At 42.3% G+C, this 25926-nt stretch overlaps 3 protein-coding genes and 3 pseudogenes across 6 annotated transcripts in view; 5 read left to right on the forward strand and 1 right to left on the reverse strand.

Moving 5' to 3' along the window:
- NSMCE4A (NSE4 homolog A, SMC5-SMC6 complex component) overlaps positions 1–12733 on the forward strand; it is a 22431-nt gene extending 9698 nt beyond the window's left edge. The window contains exons 3-12 of the mRNA XM_015590630.1: positions 550–671; positions 2968–3098; positions 5290–5441; positions 7460–7559; positions 8266–8356; positions 9424–9518; positions 10638–10686; positions 11373–11467; positions 11559–11645; positions 12562–12733. Coding sequence (XP_015446116.1) covers positions 550–671; positions 2968–3098; positions 5290–5441; positions 7460–7559; positions 8266–8356; positions 9424–9518; positions 10638–10686; positions 11373–11467; positions 11559–11633 — 910 coding nt within the window. The 3' untranslated portion in view covers positions 11634–11645; positions 12562–12733. The remainder of the gene's footprint in view (positions 1–549; positions 672–2967; positions 3099–5289; positions 5442–7459; positions 7560–8265; positions 8357–9423; positions 9519–10637; positions 10687–11372; positions 11468–11558; positions 11646–12561) is intronic.
- On the forward strand, positions 8547–8662 carry LOC112481172 (annotated as a pseudogene).
- LOC112481166 lies at positions 10039–10157 on the forward strand (annotated as a pseudogene).
- Positions 12734–15910: 3177 nt separating the features above from the next.
- Positions 15911–25889, reverse strand: LOC107195799 (putative uncharacterized protein ZNRD1-AS1). 3 transcript variants are annotated; one of them, XM_025047984.1, is made up of 3 exons: positions 25757–25889; positions 18603–18678; positions 15911–16609 (listed from the first exon to the last, which is right to left on the reverse strand). In XM_025047984.1, exon 3 carries the CDS (start codon positions 16578–16580, stop codon positions 15915–15917), a length of 666 nt encoding a protein of 221 aa, XP_024903752.1. In that variant the 5' UTR covers positions 16581–16609; positions 18603–18678; positions 25757–25889; the 3' UTR covers positions 15911–15914. The 3 variants fall into 3 exon arrangements, with proteins under 3 accessions (XP_024903752.1, XP_024903751.1, XP_024903750.1); XM_025047983.1 differs by having other exon boundaries at positions 15911–16723; XM_025047982.1 differs by having other exon boundaries at positions 15911–16730.
- On the forward strand, positions 24575–24693 carry LOC112481177 (annotated as a pseudogene).
- The window catches only part of ATE1 (arginyltransferase 1), a 136465-nt gene continuing 135452 nt past the window's right edge, over positions 24914–25926 (forward strand). Inside the window, exon 1 of one of the 2 annotated variants that reach the window (XM_015590646.2) lies at positions 24914–25575. In XM_015590646.2, the coding sequence (XP_015446132.1) occupies positions 25491–25575 (85 nt within the window). In that variant the 5' untranslated portion in view covers positions 24914–25490. The remainder of the gene's footprint in view (positions 25576–25926) is intronic. The other variant, XM_006913502.3, reaches the window with a different exon arrangement.

Below are 25926 nucleotides of genomic sequence, written 5' to 3' on the forward strand. Positions count from 1 at the left end.
GCCAAGGGCTCCCACATCCGTCGTGCCGATCGAGCGGCACGACCTTGGCGGGGGCACGCAGGTCCCCGCTGGGCAGGACGGCACAGCTGGAGGCCAGGCGCCGGCCGTCACTCGCCTGAGCCCAGACAGCCAAGAAGAGGGGAGACACGGGGCGCAGACCCCAGGCTCCTTTTCTTGCACTGGGGCGGTTCCCCGGTGTGATCGCCAGCCCAGCAGCGGTAGCGTCACCTGAGGACTGTCACAAATGCGAATCCAATCTGAAACCGGGGGTTGCCCGCCCATCTGTTGTGTGGCGCCGCAGGGGCTTGCGTGCCCCTTGCAAAGTTGGAGAAGCACTGTGAGGAGCGCTCCTCACGGGCTGCAGAGTCGAGCCTTTTGGGTGAAGGTTAGATGGAGACGGTCGCCTTTTAAAATTCATGTTATTTAAAGGGGACCGTCACCTTTCTCTTAACCTGCCTTTTAGGTTAAAACGATAAAGATGTTTGAAGTAATTCCCCAGGGGCTGGGCGTGGCTTTACTGCTGGTGACCCCTTTTTAACCACTTGTTAGTGAATATGAGCACATTTCCCCAAGCTTGTGTTTTTTTAAAATAGAAAACCGGGAGGATATACTGAATGCCAGCGACAAATTAACAGAGGTCCTTGAAGAGGCCAACACTCTGTTTAACGAAGGTAATTTATTATTTTAAAAATGGAAGCTTTTTGTTATACGTTTTAGGGTCATTTTAATTAGTTTTATATATGTATGAGCCAAATTTTTGACATCAAACAATTCCCACATTTATAGTAGCGCTTCACTGGTTTGGGAACCTTTTTCACTGTCGCAGTAATACCGTTTTTATGGTGCTCTTTCCATTCCTTAAGCATGTCCCCAGGGTGTCACAGGAAGTCCTGGCAGCAGGCCAGCAACCTTTTCACAAGTCGCTCAGGTGGTTCTGTTGCTTGAGAACTTTCCATGTGTTACCTTCGATCTTTCTGTTGTATTTACCGCTGTGTCCGTCCCCAGGATACACACATGCGTTTACTGAATGGATGAATTAAAGGACTGAGCTGGCGTCTGACATCCTGTTTCTTTTCCTGTCTTCCTCCTGAGGGCCTCTCCTCAGCATCTTGCTGTTGGTCCACCTGTAACCTGGTGGGGGTGGCCGTGTCTACACATGGCCCTGTTGGTCTCTAGGGGGTGTGTGTGTGTGTGTTTATGAGAGAGAGAGAGAGAGATCGATCTCCGAGCACTGAGCTCTAGACCATGGGGTGAGGACGCTTTGAAAAATAGTCATTGCTTGACTTAAAGGCAGCAGCAATGTAGTGGTAGCAGCAATCTGTTCCAAGAGAGGACAGGATGCTGTGCTCCCTGATGTGGCGCTGGGTCTCAGCGTCCTAGGACGAGTTCCCAGTCCCCTTTCCCTCCAGGCCCTTCTCTTCTATGGCAGGAAGGATGTGGACACAGGCAGTGGTGAAGAAGAGTCAACAGAACTTGGGCCGCGTGATCCCACAGTTCGGCCTGTTCTTTGGAGACCGGAATATTTATTTCTGGTCGGTTCCTAGTTTGGTTAATGATGTAAATGTTGTGCCCTTTTAGCTTTTTTGTCTTTATGCTCTCAGATGTGTGTCTGTCTTGCTCTGACCACCTCCTCGCCGGGCCCCGCCCTGATCTGCCAGTTTGCTTAATCGTCACAACCTTCAGGAACCAGCCTCTCTCCTGGTCCCTCCTCCACCCTCTTTCGCTTTTTCTTCTCTCCCAAGGCTGGACCCACAGTCAGTCTCCTCAAGGTTGCTCTTGACTCATTCGCTCCCTTGATACTTACTGTGCATCTTACTAGTTCCTGATCCTCACATCATCGCCTCGCCTGTTTCCACTTTGCCATCTGGGTCCCCTCTTTAAGGCAAGATGATCCACTCACCTGGGCCTACGGAGTCAGTCAGCAAACACAGAATTCCTTAGCATCCACGGGTTCGATGGTCTCGGTTTGATCTCCTCGGAGGCCTTAAAGCCATCCCCCGCAGAGATGAGCACTTTACTCCCATGCTGGGAGGCTAATGGGTGAGGGAGACCCAGACAGCCCGGGAACTCGCATCCACCTTTGCTTCGTTCCCTCACTCACTGCCACTTTTGCAGTGACTCTTCTGAAATAAAACCGAGGGGGCAAAATGACTTATAAAACCAAGAGCTGGAGTCCACAAGTTCACCAGCCTGAGGGGTATTCAGAAAATCGGTGAGCCAAGTGAAATGGCCTGGGAATAAACTTTGCTGCATTTCTCTCTTCCTGGCTTCCTTTTCATTCGGCCTTTGCAAGTGTCCCAGACACTGCCTGTTTCCGAAAGGGTCCGATGGCCATACACCCCAGCAAGCACTGCTGGTTCCGCCAGTGGACCTTTCCCCGTCTTCTTGCCTCCTTTTATTTAAATCTTATCTTAAATCCCGTGTCCTGTGTCAAACCTTTTGGGATCCCCCGTCCTCCAAGGTCACTGCCCTGCTCCCTCCAGACTGTTCGCGTGGTGCTTAGGGACCTCCCGCTGCCTGCCCAGCACCTACCCATCATTTCAGCCGAGGCTCCTTGACAGCATACCTGTTTGTTGCTGGTCAGCAAACCGCGCCAAGCCCAGTGCCTTACACATAGTGAGTGCTCGGTTTGACTTGGATCAGCACAGGTGATAATAATGGCTAGGATGGGTTACTGGAGTCAAAGAGAAAAGTCAGTGACAGAGATTACAGAGGTTAAACAGGGGTTTTTAAGAGATTGTGGTTCAATTCCCAGGAGCAGGAGAACTGGAGGCAGAGCTGGCTTTTAGGAAGACCGGTCAGCTTTGATTCCAGATCTTGATCTTGGGCAGGGGAGCCAGCTTTTAGAGAGACGTGGGTATGTTTTTCGTCTAGTGGGAAATGCTGAGTAGCTAGTTGGAAATTTAGGGGAAATACCTGTGGATAATGTGTATTTTGTAATTTGTGGATTTTTCTTTTTTTGAATAGTGTCTCGAGCAAGAGAAGCAGTCCTGGATGCCCACTTTCTTGTTTTGGCTTCAGATTTGGGCAAAGAAAAAGCAAAACAACTGCGTTCTGATCTGAACTCATTCGATATGTTAAGATATGTTGAAACTCTAGTAAGTTCAAAGCTACAGAATCTTAATAAAAAAAAATGTTTCTTCTGTCATATGTTGTATAATTATCTACTTTGCTTATATCCGTATGCAAATGGTTTTCACTTCGTTTTTACTTTTTAAAAATTTTCTGTCTCAGATTTCTTCAAAGAGATCTTACCAAATTAAACAGATGCCACTAGAGCTATGTGGTGGGAATCTAGGTCAGGGGCTTGGAGCAATCTGCAAATCTCTAGCATTCTCAGACTCTGGGGCCTTGTTTATTTATAAATGGCTGCTTTTTTCCTTAGTTACCTATCAGTTCATAAGTGTTCTAGCTCATTCTCAGTGACCAGGGACCTTTGCCCAGGGGACGGCAGAAACCCACACTGCAGGTAGCAGCTCAGCTGGAGCTGAATCCTTCCGGTGGAGAGGCGTGTTTTGGTTTGTCTTTGAGAATGTTTCAGACCCATATAAATATGATTGAGATTTTGCTTTTTGGGGGTTTTGATTGTTGTTTTAGTCACTTTTCTTTGCCTCTTAATAAGTTTGAATGGTTGTTACCTGAAATTTTGAAACTTTTCCTTGATTGATTTACCCAAAAAAGCACAGGGAGACTGACCTTGTATCTTACGCTGTCGTCTGTTTTTCTTGACTACCCTGAGCCAACCTCTGTCCTAGCATTTCTGCTAGGACATTGAATTTCTGACTGGATGTTTGTTATATGGTTATTAAAATGACTTAGTATCATTATGAGATCCGACGAGATAAATTATTTTGTAAAGGTCTGAGGTTTCTGTTGTTTTTAAAACCTTATTTTCTTTTTAAATTTAAAATTTAACTGACTTAAATTTCAAACCTTTTTAAACTTTTTTTATTTTGAAGTATAATGCATTTTTAAAAATGCACAGTAATGTGTGGCCCAATAAAGTGGCCCTATATTGGGTTATCTTTTTAAAAATTACTTCTGTTTATTAGGGTAAGCTCTGTACTTTAACATAGCAAAATAAATTCCAGAAGTCTGAAAGCATTCTTTATAAAATCTTAAATTAATAGCTGTCTGGTGTCTGTGTGGAAAAGAACTTTACAAGTATAATATATAAATATATATAGATATAAATATATAAATATAGAGGCGGTAAAGACAAGATAGGTAGATTTGACTGGACAAAAATTGAGACGTCCTCCTGCAAGCAAGTGGTGGTGGACGGGGCAGAGGAGCGTGGAGGGGAGCTGACCGTAGCTCTCTGGTCGGCCTCTCGCAGCCTCTTTTCTAAAAAATATGGATTGCCTTTGATAGGGTTAAGCTCTCTTGAGGGCTTTTTGATTATCGTTTCTATACAATATTACTATTTTAATTTGATAACTTCTAGGCATTTTATAATTTTATAATAATAAAAGTACTTTCATAAAAGCCAATTGAATATAATACATTTTCTGTAAGGTGGTCTGAGATAGGAGAATTAGTAGGCTTCTGCCAGCTCTTTCCACGAAGGCAGTTTTTAGATGAGCGGTCCTCTCGCTGGCTCTAGCCACTGCTCTGGATATGCCGACACACATGCTGAATAGAGGTTCATGGGAGCTTGTAAAAATGAAAATCCGAATGCCAGCTAAACTTTCTTATTTTGTTTTGGAGATTTTGATTTGGGATGCGATTTCATATTTTTATGCTAGTACAGCTTTACTGATATTTTGCAAACGAACTCCCTGTGATCCAGAAATTCGTAGCAGGCTTAGTTCTTTTGGCATACCCAAACCCTGCAGCTTGCCATGGGCTAGAACTGGTTCCGCAGCCTTGGCACTGTGGACATTTGGGGCTGGGTAAGTCTTTGTTGGGGAGGGCTGTACTGTGTACTGTAGGATGTAGAGCAGCATCCTGGCCTCCACCCACTAGATGGCTAGGAGCACCCTCCCAAAAATGTCTCCAGATAATGCCAAAAGACCCCTGGGGAACCGTTTCACTGTTTGACAACCACTGGCCTACATTGTCTTTCTCACCGAAGGTTCTAAATGCATTGAGGACTGTCCTCTGCCAAAAGAAGGTACCTTTTAAAATAGTAATTTATATATAAGATTATAGTAAGAAATTTAGCCAACGTGTTCGGACACAGAAGCTGCCTCTAGCCTCTTAAAGTTTGGCAGAACAGATCGTGGCATGGGGTGAATGATGGCTCGTGGCCTAACTGGGGTCTTCTGTTTCCCTTCATTTTTGCAGCTGACACACATGGGTGTAAATCCGCTCGAAGCTGAAGAACTCATCCATGATGAAGATGGTTCTGATTTTGAATTCATAGTCTATGACTCCTGGAAAATATCAGGCAAAACAGCAGAAAACACCTTTAATAAAACCCATACATTCCACTTTCTGTAAGATTATTTTAAAAATCCGACAGACCAGCCATTTGTAAACCTTGTTTTTTATTGTAGGGACAAAAGTTATTTGATATTGTAGAGGTGACGATCATGATGCCATTGTCTGGAGACTCTGAACTTTATGTGGATGGGACCTGGTCCTGCTTAATCTCATCAGGACCGGCTCTGGGCCGGAGCCTCCTTGCCGGAGCGCTCTGCTGGCCCCTTCGCTTTATCGTATGCGAGACTTCGGTTCTGTGGCACAGTGTCTAGCTGTGTTTTTTCATCTTAAAGTCATTATGGAAGGATGATCGTGCCTATGACGGGTATCTTAGGATTCTAACAATATGTGTAAAGTGCCATTTATTATATAATTCCCTGTTGGATAATCCCTAGCCTGTATTTGAAGACTGTTTGAGTCTCGGTCACATAAACCGCCCAGTTCCTTTTTTGGAAACAACTCCAATTTTCCTTTATTCTCAAAATGAAATTGTCTTCTGTCTTTAATTTCCTAGCTCAGTCCTGTGGAGAAACTTAAGCACAGCTCTTCCTGGTTCTTTTGTGTTCAAATACATTGCTTTTGTTCCCCAGGAGATACTTTTTCTAGGGCAGGGGCTTCCAACTCCTGGGCCATGGACTGGTACTGGTCCGTGGCCTGTTAGGAACCAGGCTGCACAGTCGGAGGTGGGTGGCGGGCGAGGGAGTGAAGCTTCATCTGTGTCTGCAGCCGCTCCCCAGCGCTAGCATCGCCGCCTCAGCTCCGCCTCAGAGCATGAGGCATTAGATTCTCATAGGAGCACTGGCCCCTGGTAGCAGAGAGGTTGGGGACTGCTGCTCTGGGGTCACCACCCAAGTTGCATCTTCCTTAGGTGGTATAGCTCTTGGGCATTTGTCTCTTCTGATTCGCCCTTCTGAACCTCCTGAGACTGGTCGTGTCTCAGGGATCTGTACGTGCAGGTGTACTAGGCACCTGTTTTTAACAAGCCTTGGGGTAACTCAGGTGCCCAGAACCACTGTATTATAGCTTAAAGATCAAACTTCGTTATAGATAAACTCCCAATCTGTTGAGTTCTAGGTTCTGTCATAAATCTAGACCCTAAGGCTAGCCTTTGGTGGTGTGACCTACACTTCATCTCATTGTCCGGCCCGGATTCCAGCTGCAGTGAATTACTTACACCTTTGTGCCCCTGCACTTGATGTTCCTTTGGCCCGCAATGTCCTCTCCCCCATCTTTCCATCTGGTAAGGTTTATTTATCCCACTTGGAAGCCTCCGTAACTTCTCCAGACAGAAGTATCAGTGTAGGATCATATTCCCCAACTGGATTACTTGCATGTCTGGGTAGATAGCTCTGCCCAAATGCCCTCACACCATGCGCGTAGCACTCTGATAGAGCACGATAGGGTCTCCCATGTTATGTTGGAATCTCTCGTGTGTGAATATGTCTGTCTTGTCTATGCTGTATACTTTGCTCTCTTCAAGCAGAGAGACCACATGGGTCTAAGTTCTTAGTGCCTTGGTCTCTAAATGATACAGCTATTACTGAAGTTTAAGTCTGCAGGAGGGCTTTTTTTGGGGGGTAGAGGAAGTTCAATAGGAAAAGGAGTCCCATGGCCTCTGCCAGTCCTGTTCTCCTAAGACAGGTGTGTTCTGGGGTTGCAGGCTGTGAGCCTCCACATGGCACACCTCATCCAAAGGCTTTTAACCTCCCCCTCGCCAAGTGTTTGTCCTTCCTCTGATTTCTGAAGTTGGCTTTCAGAAATATAAACAGTAGGGTAGCTGGAAAACCAGAAGCATATTTACCGGCTTACTGTTCAGAGCAAAATATGATGGTATTTGAGTAAAGCTCCTAAGACTTATTCTAGAAACAAAAGGAGCAGAAAGGATGTCACAAACCTGGCAAGAGGCTTGGTCTGATGTCGGCTAGAATATCACTGATGTCCGAATTTGACTGTACCATGGGAACAGCTTTCACTTATTGAAATTAGTTTGTTTAGAAAACAAAAAAAGACATGAAAGTGTATTTTTCATCAGGTTGGGTTCAATACAAGGAGAATTTCCTGTGCCAAAGCCACGAACTGATCGTCCAAGAAAAGTTCGTACGATAGAAGAGCGGCGGGAGATGCCTGCCCAGGTTCGTTTTTATAAATGTCGCCTTTCAAAACACCTGAAGTTGAAGCAGCCACTAATCCAACATACGTGCAATGTGGCCATCTTTTCTAAGCTTCAGGGCCTCGAGTCAGGTTCGGTCACTTAACTAACCATTTCATTTAAGCCTTTAAACTTTTCATTGGATTGGCCATTTGTCTTGATTTTAACTCATTTCTGTAGTTTGGATCAGTTCTAAACCAGGGATTCTCAACCTCAGCACCATCAGCATTTGGAGCTGGAGGATTCTTTGTTGCTAGAGGCTGCCTTGTATATTATAGGATGTTCAGCAGCATCCTCGGCCTCTTTCCCCTGGATGCCAAGAGCATCTTTCCTTTCCAGTCCTTGTGTGACAACCAAATACTGGCATATGTCCCCAGGGTGGGGGTGGGGGTGGGGGTGGGGTGAAATCACTTCCCATTGAGAACTGTTCTAAAGGGCCCTTTTTGTATTTTGCTATTTTATGTTCAACATGAAAATGGTTGATTTGGTAATGTTACTCCTCTGTAAAAAATAACAAAAGTATTACTGAAAGTAGAATTTTTTTTAACTACAGATTTTAAGGTGGGGATTGGGGGCTAGCAATCCCTAATAGCAAGACGTTTAGAGGAGTTTGGATGTGCAAGAGAGCAGAAAAGGTCACTGGGCAGGCAAACAGGTCAGTCAGCTTGATGATGACTTTATATTTTCAGTTAAAAAGAATGGAAGAATCTCATCAAGAAGCAACAGAAAAAGAAGTAGAAAGAATCTTGGGATTACTGCAAACCTATTTTCGAGAAGATCGTAAGTGTGATACCAAGTTCAAAATAGAGCGATTTATAGTGGCACCAGTTCGACATGTGCCACTTTCAATGAGAAGGTAGTTTTATTTAAAAAGCATTTTCAGGGCGTGGTTCCATAGTGTAGCGGTTAGCACGTCTGCTTTACATGCAGAAGGGCCTGGGTTCACGCCCCCGTAGAGCTATGGTCCGTGGTCTATGGCCATGCCACCCTGAACAAGCCCGATGTCTGATCTCGGAAGCTAAGTAGTGTCGGGCTTGGTTAGTACTTGGGTGGGAGACCACCTAAGAAGACCAGGTGCTGTAGACATAAATAATAATAAAAAAAATAAAAAGGTATTTTCAGGTAAATGTATTGAATCTTTTTGATTCTTTTGGCATATATATTTCATGAGACTGCGCCCCTTTAGAAGTTTCATGTGAGAACATTGGTGAAATAACTTTATTGTTAAAAAATAAAACATAAAAGTAAGAAAAGTAAGACGTCAAGCACCTATCCTACCTTTCCTCACCCCCCAGAGGTAGCCACCTATAAAACATGATGTGTATATTTTCAGATTATCTTACATTTTTGTCACTCATTTAAATATGCATATAAGTAGTTAGGATTTTTTTTCAAGGCTAATCATAATAAACACATTCTTCTGCAACATGACTTTTCCATGCATTTTTCCATATCAGTACATATAGATTCCCCCTTATTCTTTTCGGTGATCCCCACTGTGTGCCTATATCATAAACAAACATTTAACAAATTTTCTGTAAGTGGATGAGTAAGTTCTTTATAACATTTTACTCATAAACCACAGAAGTGAAAAGTCTCGGCATGCAGCTTGGTGCGTGTATGCTAATATTTCTGTAGGACAGCTTGTTAGAGGAGGGCTGCCGGGTTCTGGGCATTCGTATTTTTAATAGCTATGCCAGACTGCCCTCCAGAAGGGTTGTATCGATTTATACTCCCACAGCCAGTGCCTGTTTCTTTTCTCTGGCTAACGCTAGAGAGTGTTGGTCTTACTGATAAGCAAAACTCATTTTCTTGCCTTAAAGAATTTTTTCCTCTTGTCTCTATAGCTGATACTCCTATGTCCTTCTTTGACTTTGTGGTTGATCCACACTCTTTTCCCCGGACGGTGGAAAACATCTTTCATGTCTCCTTCATTATCAGGGTAAGATTTACTTCTCTAATTGCGTTATATTTTTTTAAAAGGATAAATAATAAAAGCTATAGATGGAAGCTGGCAATGATTTTTGTATTAACTAGTATGCATGTTAGACCCATTGTAGCAAAATATTAAACTGACCTGCAGGCAGAGGAAACTATCTAATACAAGAAACAAGTTCAAAATTTGTGTTTTCTGTTTTTACACTTTATAAATTATTTAGCGAAAGAATTGGCAAAATTTGAACATGAAATTATAGCTCAGATAACAGTATGGTATAAATGTTAAATTTGCTGAATTTGATACTTATTGTGTAAGAAGATATCTTTGTTTTCAAGAAATACACACTGAAGTATCATGGACAAGGGTCAAGTTGTCTATCACTCATAAAAGTTAATAATATAATATATATAGTGATAAAGTAAATGTGGCAAAACTTGAACAATTGGTGATGTTGGATAAAGGATATATAGGAGTTTTTACTGTAATCTTGTAACTCTTTAAGTCTGAAGTTATTTCAGAATACAAGATCGGTCATGCCACCCTGAATAAGCCCGATCCCGTCTGATCTCGGAAGCTAAGCAGGGTCGGGCCTGGTTAGTACGTGGATGGGAGACCACCTAGGAAGACCAGGTGCTGTAGGCGAGTAAAAGGAAATGTACTATGGAAATTTGCTTTAGATTGTCTTAAGTCTTATATCAGGTTGCTTTCCTGCACCTGTAAGATGAGTTTAATCCTAACTTCAGACAAAAATATTGTATTGATCAAAGTTATTTTTCTAGAAATGATAACAGGCATATTTTGTTGATGGTAAATGACAGAATTATGCATAATAAAATGTGGAATATTCACAAATATGTATAAATCAGTTAAAGAGGCAAGACAGTTACAGTTTTATTTAAGAGGCCCTCTGGATGGAGGCTGTGTCTGGGCACACAAGCTGATTGGAAGCCTGGGAGCCCATGTAAAGAAAGATGTCAAAGTCTTGTCAATGTAATCTCTTCGTTATTGTTATGACGTACTTTCATTGTCAGACTGAATTTTCTAATTAATTTTTTTCATCCAACGATTATAGGCTTGGGATTTAAGTTTTAGTCTTCTTCTAATGTCATTTTTGTGTTTTAGGATGGTTTTGCAAGGATAAAACTTGACCAAGATCGACTGCCAATTATAGGTAATGATACTATGTTCAGAAAAATCAGTTTTAGAGAAAAATCTGTTTGGTACTAGAGTTTATGAAATGTATTTTACTAAATGTAAAAGAGTTTTCATTTAGGTAACAAACTTTTATAATGCTCTATCTTGCTCAACTGAAAATATGGCCTTAGTTTAAAACTGATGGATTCATCTATGTATCATTGATTCGATATGTGTTGTAAATTTAATAAGAAATGATATAATTTCTCTCAGATTTTAATTTAGAATGTTTGTAATTAGTTTTTTGTGCTTTCCTTCTATTTTTCTCCTGATGAGAGAATGTTTAATTCTTAGTCGAATAATTTCACACTCTCCACTGCTCTCTTCCTTTCAAGGTTTCCTGTAGAGAATGAAGTACTTTTATTGCACTTGTATGTTACTCAGTTTTATATGGACTTACCAGGGCTTAGTTCTGTGGTTGGTACATAGATATGCAGAGGTTTTCAAATGATTGGAATGTGTTACTCTACTTTTTTTTTTAATGGAAATAAATGTGTTTCTTTGCTACTGTAATAATACTGCAACTCACCGATGCACGAAATCCTAATATGTGTGTAATACGATAAGTGTCTTCTCAATACTGGTTTCATTCTTATTCGTCAGTTTTTGTTCAGATAACCTCTTCTGTTTGGATGACCTTTGAAAACTTTGTTTTTCAAACAGAGCCTATTGATATTAATGAAGAAAGCGAGGGCATCGACCAGAACACCCAAGTTAGAAATCAAGGAATCATAGCTTTGAGTTACCGCGACTGGGAGGTAAAGCTCTGCACGCTGCGGCTGAGTGTTCTGGGTAGTTCGGCCACACCGCTGTACACCCAGTGCCCATATGTGCTTTGTTCTCTGCCAGGAGATTGTGAAGACCTTCGAGATCTCAGAGCCTGTGATTACGTCGGGCCAGAGCCAGCAGAGGCTAAGTGTTTGACGCCAGCTGCAGGTAACGTTTCCTACGCGAGGGCTGCACGTTTTTATTAACTTGACTTGGCTTTCCAAACCATCCCTTTTGTCACATCCCAGTAGACTTTGGGTTCTGCCTCCCCCTAGTGCCCGTTCTTGGAACTGTGCGCGCTGGTGAGAGACAGCGGGGCCTGGTGGCTGCAAGCTCCCTCCTTTGGACACATTACTTTGCTGTTCTTATGACGCACAGTTGATAGAGGCGGAGCGGGAGTTTGTTCTTGGTTTGGCTCCCCGCCCCCAACAAAGCCAACTGATAAATAGGATGATTGGAATATCGAATCCTCCCATCAGTTTTGTTCACTGTCCCATTAGATTCCCCTATTTTATATGTACAGAGCAGAAAAGGAAGATTACATGCGAATGAAGTTAGTAAGTGGGCATCTCTGGAATTTGAGTTGGTTATGAAGTAATTCTTCACTTTACGAAGGAGAACATAGCTAGAAGGAAGTCTGGGTCTGACCTGGCATCCTGCTGCAGGCAGCTGCGGGTGGGAATCGGGAGGTCTGGATTCGGCTGCTCTGCCCCTTACTTTAAGATGTTGGGCCAGTCTCTTAATCTCACCCAGGTTCATTTTCCTCCTCTATAAATCTGCCTGTAAAATGGGAATTTTAAATTAGATAATTGCTAAAGTTTTTTTCCTAGCTCAATTCTCTGATTTCAAAAGTTAAAATTCGCTTTTTAGTACTTACTGTAACCTTTTCCTAATGTGCCTCATTTAATTGAGCTGCTTTTGTTCCAGGACGACTGAGGGAGAGGGGAGGGTGGACATAAGACACATAATGTGGGTTAACGTGGGCCCCCCCCACTGAGGAGAGGCTAGTTGTTAGATTTCATTTATGTATAGTGAATGAACTTTTGATTTATAAACTGTTAACCTATTTTTTCCCTTTTTTTAGGACTCAAGTGGATAGTGAAATCCCAAAAGAAGAGCAGCATGTATTGTATATATTGTATGATTAAACATTTTTAAAGACAGATTGCTTTTAGTAAAATGTAGCTTTTGATAGTGAATGAATTTGTCATGGTTGTCTTTGATTAAAGGAAATTCACTGCCATATTCACAAATAATCGTAGTTACTCTTTATTTTCTGTTATTGGGATGGTTTCTTTCTCCAGTCCTGTCTCATTGAAAGTTTTAGTCAGGTTGTTAATGGCCTGTAGATCATTATGGTTCTTCAGCTGTAAAGTTAGCTACTCAACAAATAAGAGGTTGTACCATATGAAATTGTTTTTATAGGTAAAACATGGTCAGATATCAGTAATGTCCTATGATTCAGCCTGTGATTTACACACAAGAAACTATTCGGTCAGGCCAGGCTGGACTACTTCCCGAGCAAACCAACCCTGATCCCACCCACCAGCCGCCCTGTTTGTTTGCAAGGGCTGCTCGCCGCTCCCGAGGACCCCGCTCCACGGAGCGATGTCGCCCTCGTGCTTCTGGTCTTCGGGGGCATTCAGGTCCGTCCTTGGTGTTTTCTGAGTCCCCAGTTGGTTTCTTTCCCCATTCTCCAGCTTTCTACATCTCTCCTTTCTCATTCCTGCCCTCAGGTCTCTTCTTTAAATAAGAACCACTTGCTGTCTCCCCTTCTGTCAGTCCTTAAACCATGGCACTGTAGCACCTCCTTTCCGACCGTCAGTCTGCCGAGGCTGTTTCATGCCAGGTTTAGTGACAATGCCTTTCCCAGTTGTTAAATCCAATGGATAAATGCTGTGCATTTGACACTTGAGAATTTACTTCTTGAAAACCATACATCTTTACATCTGATGCTTTCCCTGCTTCCCTTTCCACCGTCTTACTATCCTGGTTTATACTACATCTATATCCTGAACGTTCCCAAAATTTTATTTGACTAAACTTCTCTAAAAAGCTACAGATACATGGAACTAATGGCTTCTTGGACAGCATCTGGGCTGTTTTAAACACGTATAAAACAGCTCCCCAATTTTTTCTCCCTATAGTCCCTGTATTGGTACTTTTACTCTTTATTTCCTCAGAAACAAAGCTTTGAAATTATTTTCTTTACTCCCCACAATCCCCACCTTAATCGGTCACAAATTCTCATCTTGTCTCTTGCTTCTCCATCTTGCCCAGGTTTCTGCCACAGATTCCCATCAGGTGTCCCCTGCTTCCCATATATCTTTCAAATTTCTCCCACTTGTTCAAAAAAACATGTCAGTTTCTCAGTGACTCCCCAGTGCCTTTAAGATTGAAAAAACCTGAGCTCTACAGTGATGTTGAAAACCTTGCATGATCAGTCTCTTTGGCTACTTTTCTAGGCTTTCTCCCTCCTATCTAAACTCTAGCTATCTCTTTCATTTTTGTTAATCAGCTTTGTTGAAATATAATTTACATACCATACAATTCACCCATCTAAAGTGTATTTCTTTTTCTTTCTTTTTTTTTTTTTTGGGGTCTACTTACCGGGTTGTGAATCACTGCAACCATTACCACAATCTAATTTTAGAACATTCTTGTTCCTATGACCCCTCCCCATTAGCAGTCACTCAACCTTCCTCACCCACCCTTCACCCCTCAGCCTTAACCAACCACTAACCTACTTTGTCTATAAATTTGCCTATTTCTATCCCCACAAATTTGCTAATTTGGATGTTTCCCATAAATGGAATCACACATGTGGTCTTAACATAATTTTTCAAGTGTGTGTGTTTGGGTGTTGCCTTCCTCTTCCCCTTTCTTCTACTTGTTTCAAACACTATTTATGTAAGACATTTAAAAGCGGTTACCTTTTTTAAACCAAGGAGGAAAAGCTGGTACCTTTCTGGAACTATTGGGTTTTCTAACTGTGGACTTTTTCATTATTTTAAAAAATTATCACCAGATGTTATCTAGACAGGCTGATTATGGGCTACTTTTTCCTCTTTCAAGTTCTGAATTGAAAAAAAACAAGGACATTGTTCCATAGTGTAGCGGTTAGCACGTCTGCTTTACATGCAGAAAATAATAATAATAATAATAATAATAATAATAAAAACCAAGACTACTGCATATTATCTTTAACTCGAGTTCAAGCTCAAAATCAAACTCATGTCATATCCCCAACACCTTTCTTTCCCCCCAGAACTTGGTGTTTTAGGAGCACCTTGTTCTTGCCTGTGTTCCGCACGTGGTTTATTTGCACGTCTTTTCGTGTGGAGTTACCCTGCAGCCAGGGCTGCGCCTTCTGTGCTGCTGGTGGCCGGCAGGAGGTAGGCACCGGTGTTGAATACGAGCCAGGCTTTCCTCCTAACTGCTCTGCCTACCTAAGGAGCTGCCATCCGGGGTACGTTCTTAGATTCCACATTCCCCATAAATTGCTACCCTATTCTCTAGTCCATATTCTCAATAGAGCTCTTCATACTAGAGAATGGGACGTGTCCTGTTTTATTTCTTCTATGTTCTCTTCCCCCTTGAGGGGCTACATCCTGGAGACTGGATCTCTAGCAAGGATAGGGCTTAGGCCTAGGGTCATGATATGCCATTCGATTTCAGGTGAATTGGAGAATGCAAGACAATATGTTGTCTGCATAATAATTTTAACAGGCTTTTACATCCTCTTCTATATTTACCTTTGCAAGGGGGGAAGGGGGTAGGCCTCTTTAGTCAAGATCAACTCAAAACTGAAATCACAGTATTCTTTGTTTATATAAAGATACTTGTTGAGTTTTTAGAGTATAACTAAGTGTAGAGGTGTGTGATAGACTTCAGAGTTTTGGAGAGGCTGTAGATTTTTTTTAAGAGGAAGTCTGTTTCCTCTTCCCTTTGATTTTGGGCTGGTCTTGGTGACTTCTTTGAGCAGTAGAATATGGCAGAAGTGATGTTCTGGGGTTTCTGAGGCTAGTTCATAAAAAGCCTTGTAGTGTTTGCAGGCCTCTCAGAATCCTCAGTCACCATGTAATAAATTCAACTACTACATGACCTGAAACTACATGGGGAGGAGAGAAAGAGGAAGGGACCAGCCAAGCGAAGCCTAGCCTTCTAGCCCGTCCTGCAAAGGCATGTAGGGGAAGCAGTCTTGGACCCTCCAGACTAGCCCAGCCATCACCTGAGTGTCCCCGAGTGGCTCCAGTGGTACCATATGGGGCAGAAAACTTGCTCTGCTGAGCTCTGCCTGAATTCCTGATACACAACTGTGAGATATAACAAAATGGTGCTTAACTTTTTTTTAGTTTGATGGACTTAGAAACAATTAGGGTATAGGATTTTACTGTACTAATAGCTATGAAAGTATGCTAGCGTAAAAAATATAATCTAGAAAATATTTTTAACTTTATTTTTCTCCAGTTGACTTTTCAAAAACGGTGGTATACACAAGAGCTCCCTTCGAAGTGGTTTTTTAATTTTACTCTCTTCTTTTGACTTTTCCCTGAGGATTGTCACTTCTATAAGTGCTTCTGGGTGAGGCTGGACAATTGGATAGGCTGTGACCTGTTCAAATTCTTTTACTTCCTCTTTCTGCACTTGAGATTTTAGGAGAGGAGGAGCCTGGGTATCGAGTTTCTGAGCACCTTGCTGATCATTTCTTTGCTTTGTGAGTTCTCTCCCTCGAATCATCCGGTCTTGATGTTTCTTTATCTGTTCCTTTGTCCACTCTACCTTGTGCATTTTGGTTTTAGCTTGGGGTGTTTTGTGGATATTTTCAACCTTCTCATCCTTCTCCAGTGTGGATGGATTGGTGAAAAGTACTTCCCTTGGAATTCTTTGAGGAACTAGTCGATACTCGTGGTCTCTGAGGCCTCTAGCTTGTTCCGCTCGGTGTATGTGTTTCTCGATCTGCTTCAGCTCTCTCTCAGAAACTAGATAGTCCCATTTTTTAGCATCTTGTGTTTTTTCACTTTGTGGTCTTGTTTCCTCTTCCTTTATTTTCATATCCCATCTGGGAACCATTTCGTCTTCCCATTCCTCTTCCTGCATCATTTCTTGATGTCGCTGACTGTAGTATTCTTCTGTTTTAGCAAACCAGAAGTCAAAAGATGTGGCCTTAAGTTTATGAAGCGTTTCATTCTCCTGTTGAAACTTTTGGACTAACAGTCTCCTCACTTCTGAAGAATGGACACCACCTAAACTCTTGTCGAAGGAAGTATTAGAACTTTTTAAGTTGGATGTCCTTTATTACAGTCCTGGCACAGCTCTCAATTGACTGTTAGCCCTGCCGGCCTCCTACACCATGTGCCATTAGGGTCTCTTAACTGTGTTTCACGTCCTTTTCAGATCTACACTCCCTGCCCCAGTGTTCCCTCCTAGTTGAAGATTTGCCTTAAACTTCTTCTAGGAAACAGAAGCAGTCACTTAGGAGCACCTCCTCTTCCCACTGTCAGGCATCCATCCCGGACTCTGCCTACCTGCCTTTATGATGAAAACAGTGCCCCTTTATCAAAAGCCAGTTCTGTCACCCATGCTTGTTGAGCTTTAAGAACTTCAGTGTGCAATTATCAAATTCCCTTTCCTACTTCATCGAAATTTTCCTGCTACTGGATCACGCCATCAGCATAAAAATATGCTTCAGGATATAGTCTTCAGAAGAGGAAAACTTTGTTTACTGCATCTCTCTCTAGCTTCTGCTGCCTTTTTTGCTCCCTTCACGGTGTAACTCGAAGCAGTTACCTATAACCCCTCTCCACGTCCTCACCTCACATTCTCCCCTCAGTCCTCTTCCACTGGGTTTCCGACCCCACCGCCTCTCTGAGTCTGCCCTCGTCTGGGTCACGAGGGATCGCCACACTGACAAATTCAGTGCTCCCATCTCTGTGCCTGCCACACTTGACCTGTCAGCAGCATGCAACAGAAGTGACCACTCTGTCCTCCTTGAAATACTTTAATTTCTTCTGGTTTCCAGGCTATTGCCAAGGGCATGTGGCTGGGGCTATCTTGGACTCCCTAGACTTATCCAGCTGTTAGCTGAATATCCCCAAGTGACTGACCAGCCCCTCATTTTCCTACTTTATGGCCACTCCCACCACCTGCTTTGCTGGTTCTATCTTTTAAATGTAACGTAGGAAAACATAGCAGAGAAATTGTCACTTAAGAGAGAGCAGAGTCACGTTTAGGCCTCCTTGGACACAGACAGCCTCAGTCATTCAACCAGGTGACCTTCCACGAGTCAGGCGCTGCTCCAGAGAGTGGGAATAAGGGGCGAGCAAGACAGTCAAGGCATGAGGCCTGCGCTGGGCTCGCCTGTCGGCTTCAGACCGAGGTACTGTCCTTGACGTCTCCTGACTCTTCCTCTGAAGCGCTCTCTTCAATTTCCCCCTTCTCAGTCCTGTCATTTCTAACTTCAAAATGCCCACACTTTAGGGGAGCAGCCTCGCTGGCTGCCCTGAATCCATACTCCTTTCCTTCTGCCCTCGGCCCCCTCAGACCAGTCACACGGGAGCCAGAATGCTCTGTGAATTACATAAATCTGAGCCCATCACTTTCCTGCAGAGAAGCCTGCGATGGGGTCCTGTTGCTTTTAGAAAATCCCAGATCCCAGTATGGCACAACGACCTGGTAGCTGATGCCTCTCCAAACGGTCTTGTCAGCCCGACTGCTTGCTCACGCTGCTGCACTCACACTGACTTTTCTGTTCCTCAAAAACCATATTCTCTTTCCCATTTATTTTCACATGCTCTTCCTCCAGAAACATACACTATAGTAGCTCTGACTGTGGTACTTATGTATGTAGCTTCTAGGTTTCAGCTTTAATGTCACTTCCTCAGACCTTTCACATACTCATTCAAATAAAATCCCACCCTTTCATGCCACTTAGCACGATCTGTGGTAACAGTCTGTTTAACGTCCACGCTGTGCTCAGTGCTACCCCGCCGGCACCACGCTGCGAGGTGAACCAAACGCTGAACTAGACCATAAAGGCAGAGCTCTCTCCTTAGAAACGCTGGTGATAAACCCTTCATGATTGTGCTACCGGCTCCAAAGTTCACGGTAAATGTATTTCCTCACCTTAATCTTCTTTTCTAGTGGGGACTGGGAACCTACTGCAATCCGAGGGTCTTGAGTGTTTTGGGCCCAGGCCAATCTAGAAGAACAAAAAGAGAAATGATACTAGGATTCGTAGAAGGGTTTCAGGGAACATGCTCTGGCATGAATTGTATTAGGGAGTTGATTTGGGACTGACTTTCCTTATATATATGATGCGAAAGGCATTTCTCTGTCAATAGGAAGGACTCTGCAATACGTTTAATTTCTTGTATTTTTCCTTGAAGCAAGAAAGGAATGCTCTCTAATAAAAGCATAAGCAAAAAGCCACATTGTTTGAGGTTGGGATTGTCAGAAGTACCTTTATTTTAACCCTGGAGAGGGGAGGCTGAGTTGCTATTTCAAATTCCACACAGCACTGTCTGTGTATGATCGTTGGTGGAACAAAGAACTTACCTTTGATGGGAAAATAAGTTCTCAAAGTCAGTCCATTTTAAGTGGTTATGCATAAAGTTATTGACAATAAATTTATAAGCTATCATTAATTTACAACAGCTATCCAACTATAACATTTCATGATTCTTATCAAAGGTTTACTTTGATAATAAAAATTTGATAGCAAGAAAGTTTTTTTTAACTTAATGAAGAGAATTGTCATTTAAGACAGAGCAGAGTCACATTTTAGGCATACTCAAGACCTGTTATTTACCTGCTTAGTAAGCAGACAGGTTCTATGTTTAACAATCTGGTTTATAAATATTGTTTCTCTGACTTAACAGTGAAAAGAGAAGGATTTTATAACATAAAACTAGAAAAAACTAAAAATTAATTTGCCTTTTAAATAAAGCTAATTTCTTAAGAAGACATATATCTGCTTTCATATTTTTTTTCCTAGGAGGTTCTTGTATTTCCATAGCAACATTTACACTAGGCATTGTGCTAAGAACTTAATCTTCCAAACAATCTATGGGGTAGGTACTCATCATCCCCCAAATCATGGCAGAGTAGGCTGAGGCCAAGTTGCCAAAGGTCCTGTGGTTAGTTTCAGAAACAGAATTTGTGCCTGCGTGACTCAGGAGCACATAATTTTCATTCCTGTGCTACATCTGTTCCTAGATAGATGAATATTCTGCCTTTACTTCAAATGGGAGGAAAGTAATACCTACTGTTCTTCCGGACTCAGAGCCAACCATTCTGAGTCTGTCACCAAGGGAGGGTGTGCAGGTGGGGTCTGCACTGCTGGTCGGTCCTTCCGTAGACCCCCACTGCATCCTCGCCCCGCGGTGCCTTTGGTCACTTCCACTGTTCTTGTGGCCTCATACTGTTTCTCTTTTGTGTCATTTTTTTCAGCCATTGCCTTATCAAACTCCAACTTCAGGAAGAACATTGTTGCTCTTCACGCTCTTCAAAACTCTTCCTCTGTGTCTGCTCTCCTGAGCTGTTCTCCCCACTCTAATCTCTTGTTCTCTCTTCTGCAAAATACTGTTTTCCACCCAACAAAGTCTCTGGCCCTCTTTCACACTTTCAGCTAGCTACTATTGATCCTTCAGGATGCCTTCCTTGGACTGCTTCCTAGGGCAACCAGTAGCAGTCACAAGCTTTTTGTGTCATCACTATCCTAGATTGAGACTACTGTGAGGCGGTAGGTGGACATCATCTGGTTGTCAGGGAACTTCATTGTGAGCTGGACTGAATGGCCAGAGACAAGGTAGAGGGGTTGTGATGTACAGACACAGGCATCTCATCTCAGTGCAGTTGGAGAAAGCATCTTTCAAGGCAACAGAAGCGTCTGTTCCTTTTTTTAAAATATATATTGCCTATCGGAATCAGTGGAAAACCTTGGAGTGGGTCCTGCACACACCCAGTAGTTGGTGGAGGTCTGACAAGCATGCTGAAGGCCCAGTCACGTGGTCTCGTCTTCACTTAGCTGGCGTGTCACTCAGCTCAATGCTGTTGCTGCTGCGAAGGTTTTGTGCTTTAACACCATTTAATATACTTGTCGCATTATTTAATTTCGTTCATAACTGGTCATTAAAGACAAGCAGTGTTGAAGTACAAATTAACGACAACAATTCCGCATATTCACTTCAAGATGCTCTTCGCCATGATGGAAACTTCATCTGTCCAGAGTCTTCGTGTACCCTATTAAGATGTCTCTAGTTCTTGAAAATAGAGTGATTAATCACAACTTGCCTTCTTATTAGGAATAAAACCTGTCCCTTCCAAAATATATGCTATTTGTATGACTTCTTGAAACTGTAGCCCCCCAAATGTTTTATTTCATTTTCAGAAATATTTTATGCTTAAAAAAAAAATCAAAGAATTCCAAACACCAAGTCATGACAATGTTTTCTATTTCTTGCCAAACACTCAATTAAATTTCAATTTACATTTTAATCTTCATTTGCTTCCTAGATACCATTTTAACACTGGTAAAGTCATGCCACTCAGATGTCACTCATGTGATATCAGTTCAGCCCAAATCGTTATGTAACTGAGACATGACAGCATCATACTACAAGTTCCTAATACAGGCATAACTTGTTCCGTTGCACTTACACAGACGTTGCCTTTTCTCAGAAATTCAAAGACCCTCTCCTAACAAGATTACAATTTGCTTTATTGTGGTGGTCTGGAACCTAACCCACCATGTCTCCAAGGTTTGCCTGTATTCGCTATGAGCCGGGCACCGTGTGACGTGCTAAAAGACGGTATCTTGTTATCCTCCCATGAAAACAATAGAAGCCTCTTTTTTTGATAAAGAAAAATAGGCAGTTCTTAATGTGAGCCTCTCTTGAAGGAATCAGCTTAATTAAAACATATAAAGAGAATCACATAGACGTAAAAGTACTTTTAAGTACTATGTTGTAAATTGTTTCTCTTTCCTCAGAAAAACTGGGGGGATAAAGAATATAAACCAGGGAGATAAAGAACATTTTTGATAGCAAATCAGGTTGAAACAAACTGAGCAAGACTAGACTTTTCCCTAACATAAGCAAAAGATGGCCTGAGTTTTTTTTCTATGATAAATGTAAAAAGAAAAAGACTGCTAACAATATTTTATTAAATGGCTAAATTTTAATCCTTTGTGAAAAATCATGAAATGTTTAAATAGTCATCAGAAGTCCTAGCTAGGGAAGATGATGGTGGTTTCTGAACTAAAATTATTGTTAACCATTTCTCATGTCACTGAACTTGAAATAAACTTCACAGATAATCACAGATTAACTTTTAGCAATGGAAATAGCACCTTGCCTGCTGTCTCCATCTTGCAGGAGTTTGAACACAAACTTGAAAAATAAGAGTGCCTCTGATAGTATCTAAACATAAAAAGCTGACATTCCAACCGCCCTATGTGGTAACATTCTCCCCATTTTTCATATGAGGAAATGGCAGCTAAGGGAGTTAAGCTATGTATTCGAAGTCACAGCTGACAAAGCGGACTGAATCTTGATTAGATAGAGGAATTTTGATTATATTAATTGCTTTTGCAATGTTGAACCAGGGTTGCTTACGTGGAATAAGTCCTACTTGGCAGTGGTGTATAATTCCTTGTATTGTTGGGTTCCATTTACTAATACATTTTATTGAGGATTTTTGCATCTATGTTCATGAGGTAACGTTCTGTAGTTTTTCTTTCTTATAATGTCTTCGGTTTTGGTATTACGGTAATGCTGGCGTCATAAAATGAGTTAAAAGTTTCCCTTTGCTTCTATTTTCTGGAAGAGACTATAGAAGAGTTGATGTAATTTCTTCCTTAAATGTTTGGTAGAATTCACCGGTGAACATATCCGGCCCTGGTGCTGTTTTCATAGGCCATTAATTATTGACTCTATTTCTTTAGATAAAGGCCTATTCAGATTCTTTCTTTCTTCTTCTGAGTTTTGGTAGATTGTGTCTTTCAAAGAATTGATCAGTTTCTTCTAGGTTATCATATATATGGGTATACAGGTGTTCATTTTATTCCTTTATTATCCTTTTAATGTCCATGGGATCAGTAGTGATGGTCCTTCATTTCTGATATTGGCAATTGTTTAGTTTTCACTACAGTTTTATCAATTTTATTGATCTTTTCTAAGAACCAGCTTTTGGTTTTGTTGACTTTCCCTATTGATTTTCTGTATTCGATTTCATTTATTTTTGCTTTAATTTCTGTTATTTCTTCTTTCTGCTTATTTTGCATTTAATTTGCTCTTCTTTTTCTAGTCTTGAGGTAACTTATATTATCAATTTGAGATCTTGTTTCTAATGCATGCATTCGGTGCTATAAATTTCCCTCTATATACTTCTTTTGCTGCATTTCACACTTTGAGAAGTTGTATTTTCATGTTTAGTTCAAATATTTCTAAATTTCTCTTGAAACTTCTTTGACCCACGTGTCATTTAGAAGTGTGTTGTTTTGGAATTCTTCAGCTACTTTTCTATTATTGATTTCTAGTTTTATTCCATTATGGTCTGAGAGCATACTTATTCTCTTAAATTTGTTAAGGTGTTTTTTTATGACCTGGAATATGGTTTATTTTGGTGAATGTTCCACTTGAACTAGAGAATGTGTATTCTGCTGCTGTTGGAGGAAGTGTTCTGTAGATATCAGATCGAGCTGATTGATGGTATTGTTGAGTTCAATTATGTCCTGACTTAATGCCTGCCGAATGTTTTTGCCTCACATGTTTTGCTACTGTGCTTGGTGCATACACAAAAAAGACATATCTTCTGGGAGAATTGACACCTTTATCATGATGCAATGGCTTTTTTTCCCTAATTTTCTTTGCTCTCAAGTTTACTTTGTCTGAAATTAATGTAGTTTACTCCAGCTTTCTTTTGATTAGTGTTAACAATACATCTTTCTCTATCCCTTTACTTTTAATCTAATGTTTTTATATTTAAAGTGAATTTTTTTTGGTAGATAACATGTAATTGGGTCTTATTTTTTTTTAATCCTGTTTGACAGTCTTTTAATTGGTATTATTGTTATGTCCTACACAGTCCTACAAAAGTCCTCTCTTCTCCTCTTTAGTATTTTTTATTTCTATCACCCTTTCTCCCCTATGTTTTTAACTAGTTATATGACCTTGGGCAAGTTATTTAGCCTCCTTGGTCTTTGTTTTCTATGTTGTGAAGTTGCTGTAAGGATTAAATGAGTTTTAAAACATATGCTTAGGACTTTGGACATTCTCATTGTTCAAGGCTGGTATGTCCTGGAGTGCTCTGGCTAAGGTTGGTGTAGGGCCTGGGATAAAGTTGGGTCTTCAAAGGAAGAGAAGTGAAGAGGGACAAGACTATAAGACTGAAAAGTCTCCTGGCCTCCTACTTTTGTACTGAGCGTGGCATTCTGCTGTTTTATTTAAAAAGCCCTCACTTTCATTTGAAATGAGAGCCTATCCCAGGAAGGACAAGGAATAATCAAATTTGTCATAATGAACAAAATGGGTGAAATCCGTCTTAAGAACATGATACTGAGATCTAGTAAAGCATTCGAGTTGGAGCTAGAGAAGCTCAGAGGGACCCTGAAAAGCTGCTGCATGCTCTGTAGCTATCCCTTAGGGTTTTTTTTTCATTATGTAAGGCGCAAGTGATGCTTAGCAAATAGGTCAGTCTGCCACTACTAAATCAGTTCAATTTAACTAGGCCCATATCCAGCACAGTGGACCTTGGGGTCAACTATGTTGAAACTGACCTCAAAATTTACGTTTCCTCAAGTTTCACTATTTCACTTTTTTTAAAGTATTGCAAAAAGATAATTAGCTTTATTGTTGACTGGGAAAAATATAAGGACAGTCTATCTGCACACATGAGGTAAAGATCAAGGCATTACCTTGCCGGAGGTACTCATTTTTATACTTTGCCTCGGACTGTTACTCTTTAGGAAATCCTCTTTAAAATAGTGGTTGCAGGTTGGAGACTCATGGGCTGAATTCAGCCTATATGTTTTGTTTGTCCTGCACAGTTAAAAAAAAACCAATTATTTTAAAGCAATATTTAAAAATTGTACTTTAGTGTATGGCCATGTCACCCTGACCGTGACTGATCCCGTCTGATCTCAGAAGCTAAGCAGGGTTGGGCCTGGTTAGTACTTGGATGGGAGAGCACCTAGGAATACCAGGTGCTGTAGGCAATTTAAAAAATTGTACTTAAAAAAATCTGATTTCTAGTTTCTCTCTAAAAGCCGTAAGTCATGGTGGCACTGGGCTTACAATGCTGGCTCTGACAGTTTCCTTTATTTTCCAATTATACAAAAATTTTAATATTTTTGGCAATAAAAATTATAAGTAAAAAAAAAGAACTGAAAAAAAAAGAAAAATAATTTTCAACTCATATCGGAGATACATCCTTAGAAAACTTTTCCACTTACCAGATTGACAAAATATCAAGTCTGATCACAAATCAGTAAGACCGTGAGGAAACTATTCAAAAAAAGTCTGACAGTTTCCTTTAAAAGCGGTAAGCGTTCAACTACCCGAGCCATTCACTGGATGTCTGTATGTGTACTTAAGTGAGTGCTTGCTGGTTTGGAAGAAGCTTGAGCGGTCTACAGGGTGGTGAGCGACAGCCTGAGATGGTAACTTAAACTGAAACCTACGGGAAAAAACAGCGATTACAACCTCCGTGCTTCAGTTTCCTTATCTGCAAAAGGCGGCCGACAACGCGAAGTGGTGGGAAGGATCGGCGATGGAGTAGGCGAAGGGACCCGCTTTCATAACTGCCACCCACGCTAACGTCCCTGCTAACGTTCGGGACGGCCCCAACACCGACGGGACCCGAGGCGCCGGTCCGGGGGCCAGACCGGGGAACCGGGGAGCACCAGTCGGCCCTCGCTCCCCAATCCTCCCCGCGGCGGGCCCCCGCGCTCTTCCCAGGTCGGCCCCGGGCCGCCGAGAGGCGTGGCCGGCCTGCGCGTCCCTGGCGGCGGCCATGGCCTCGGTGGTGGAGTACAAAGGCCTCAAGGCCGGCTACCACTGCGGCTACTGCGAATCCGAGGAGGGCAAGGTGTCTTGCGGTGAGTGTCTCCTTCCACGGGGCTGGGCGCGGCCGCCTCGCGTCCACGCCCCGCACCGCCCGCCGCGCCCCGGCCAACCCCTCGCAGGGGAGCCCACAGGCTCGGCTCCCCTTACTCCCGCTTCCCCTTCCCACTCGTTTCTTCCCAGACCGATTCCTTTCACACCCCGTCTCATCCTCACCGAATATGGCGTTCCCTCTCCCAAGAACGAACGTAAATAGCGGAAAGCTGCCCTGGGCCAAGATGGCGCGGGCGGCGTCAGCGCCGAGGGGCTGCGGCGAGGCCCGAGCCGCCGGCGCCCGTGCGGCTTCGCGTGCGCCTTTGGGCGGCGCGGTGCATTGTGGGGTGGCG

The sequence above is a fragment of the Pteropus alecto genome, unplaced genomic scaffold (genome assembly GCF_000325575.1).
Source record: "Pteropus alecto unplaced genomic scaffold, ASM32557v1 scaffold205, whole genome shotgun sequence".
Taxonomy (NCBI): Eukaryota; Metazoa; Chordata; class Mammalia; order Chiroptera; family Pteropodidae; genus Pteropus; species Pteropus alecto.

Excerpts from the sequence above, each read along its gene's own strand:
- LOC107195799 (XM_025047984.1), bottom strand. The coding sequence starts at position 16,580 with ATGATGCAGGAAGAGGAATGGGAAGACGAAATGGTTCCCAGATGGGAT.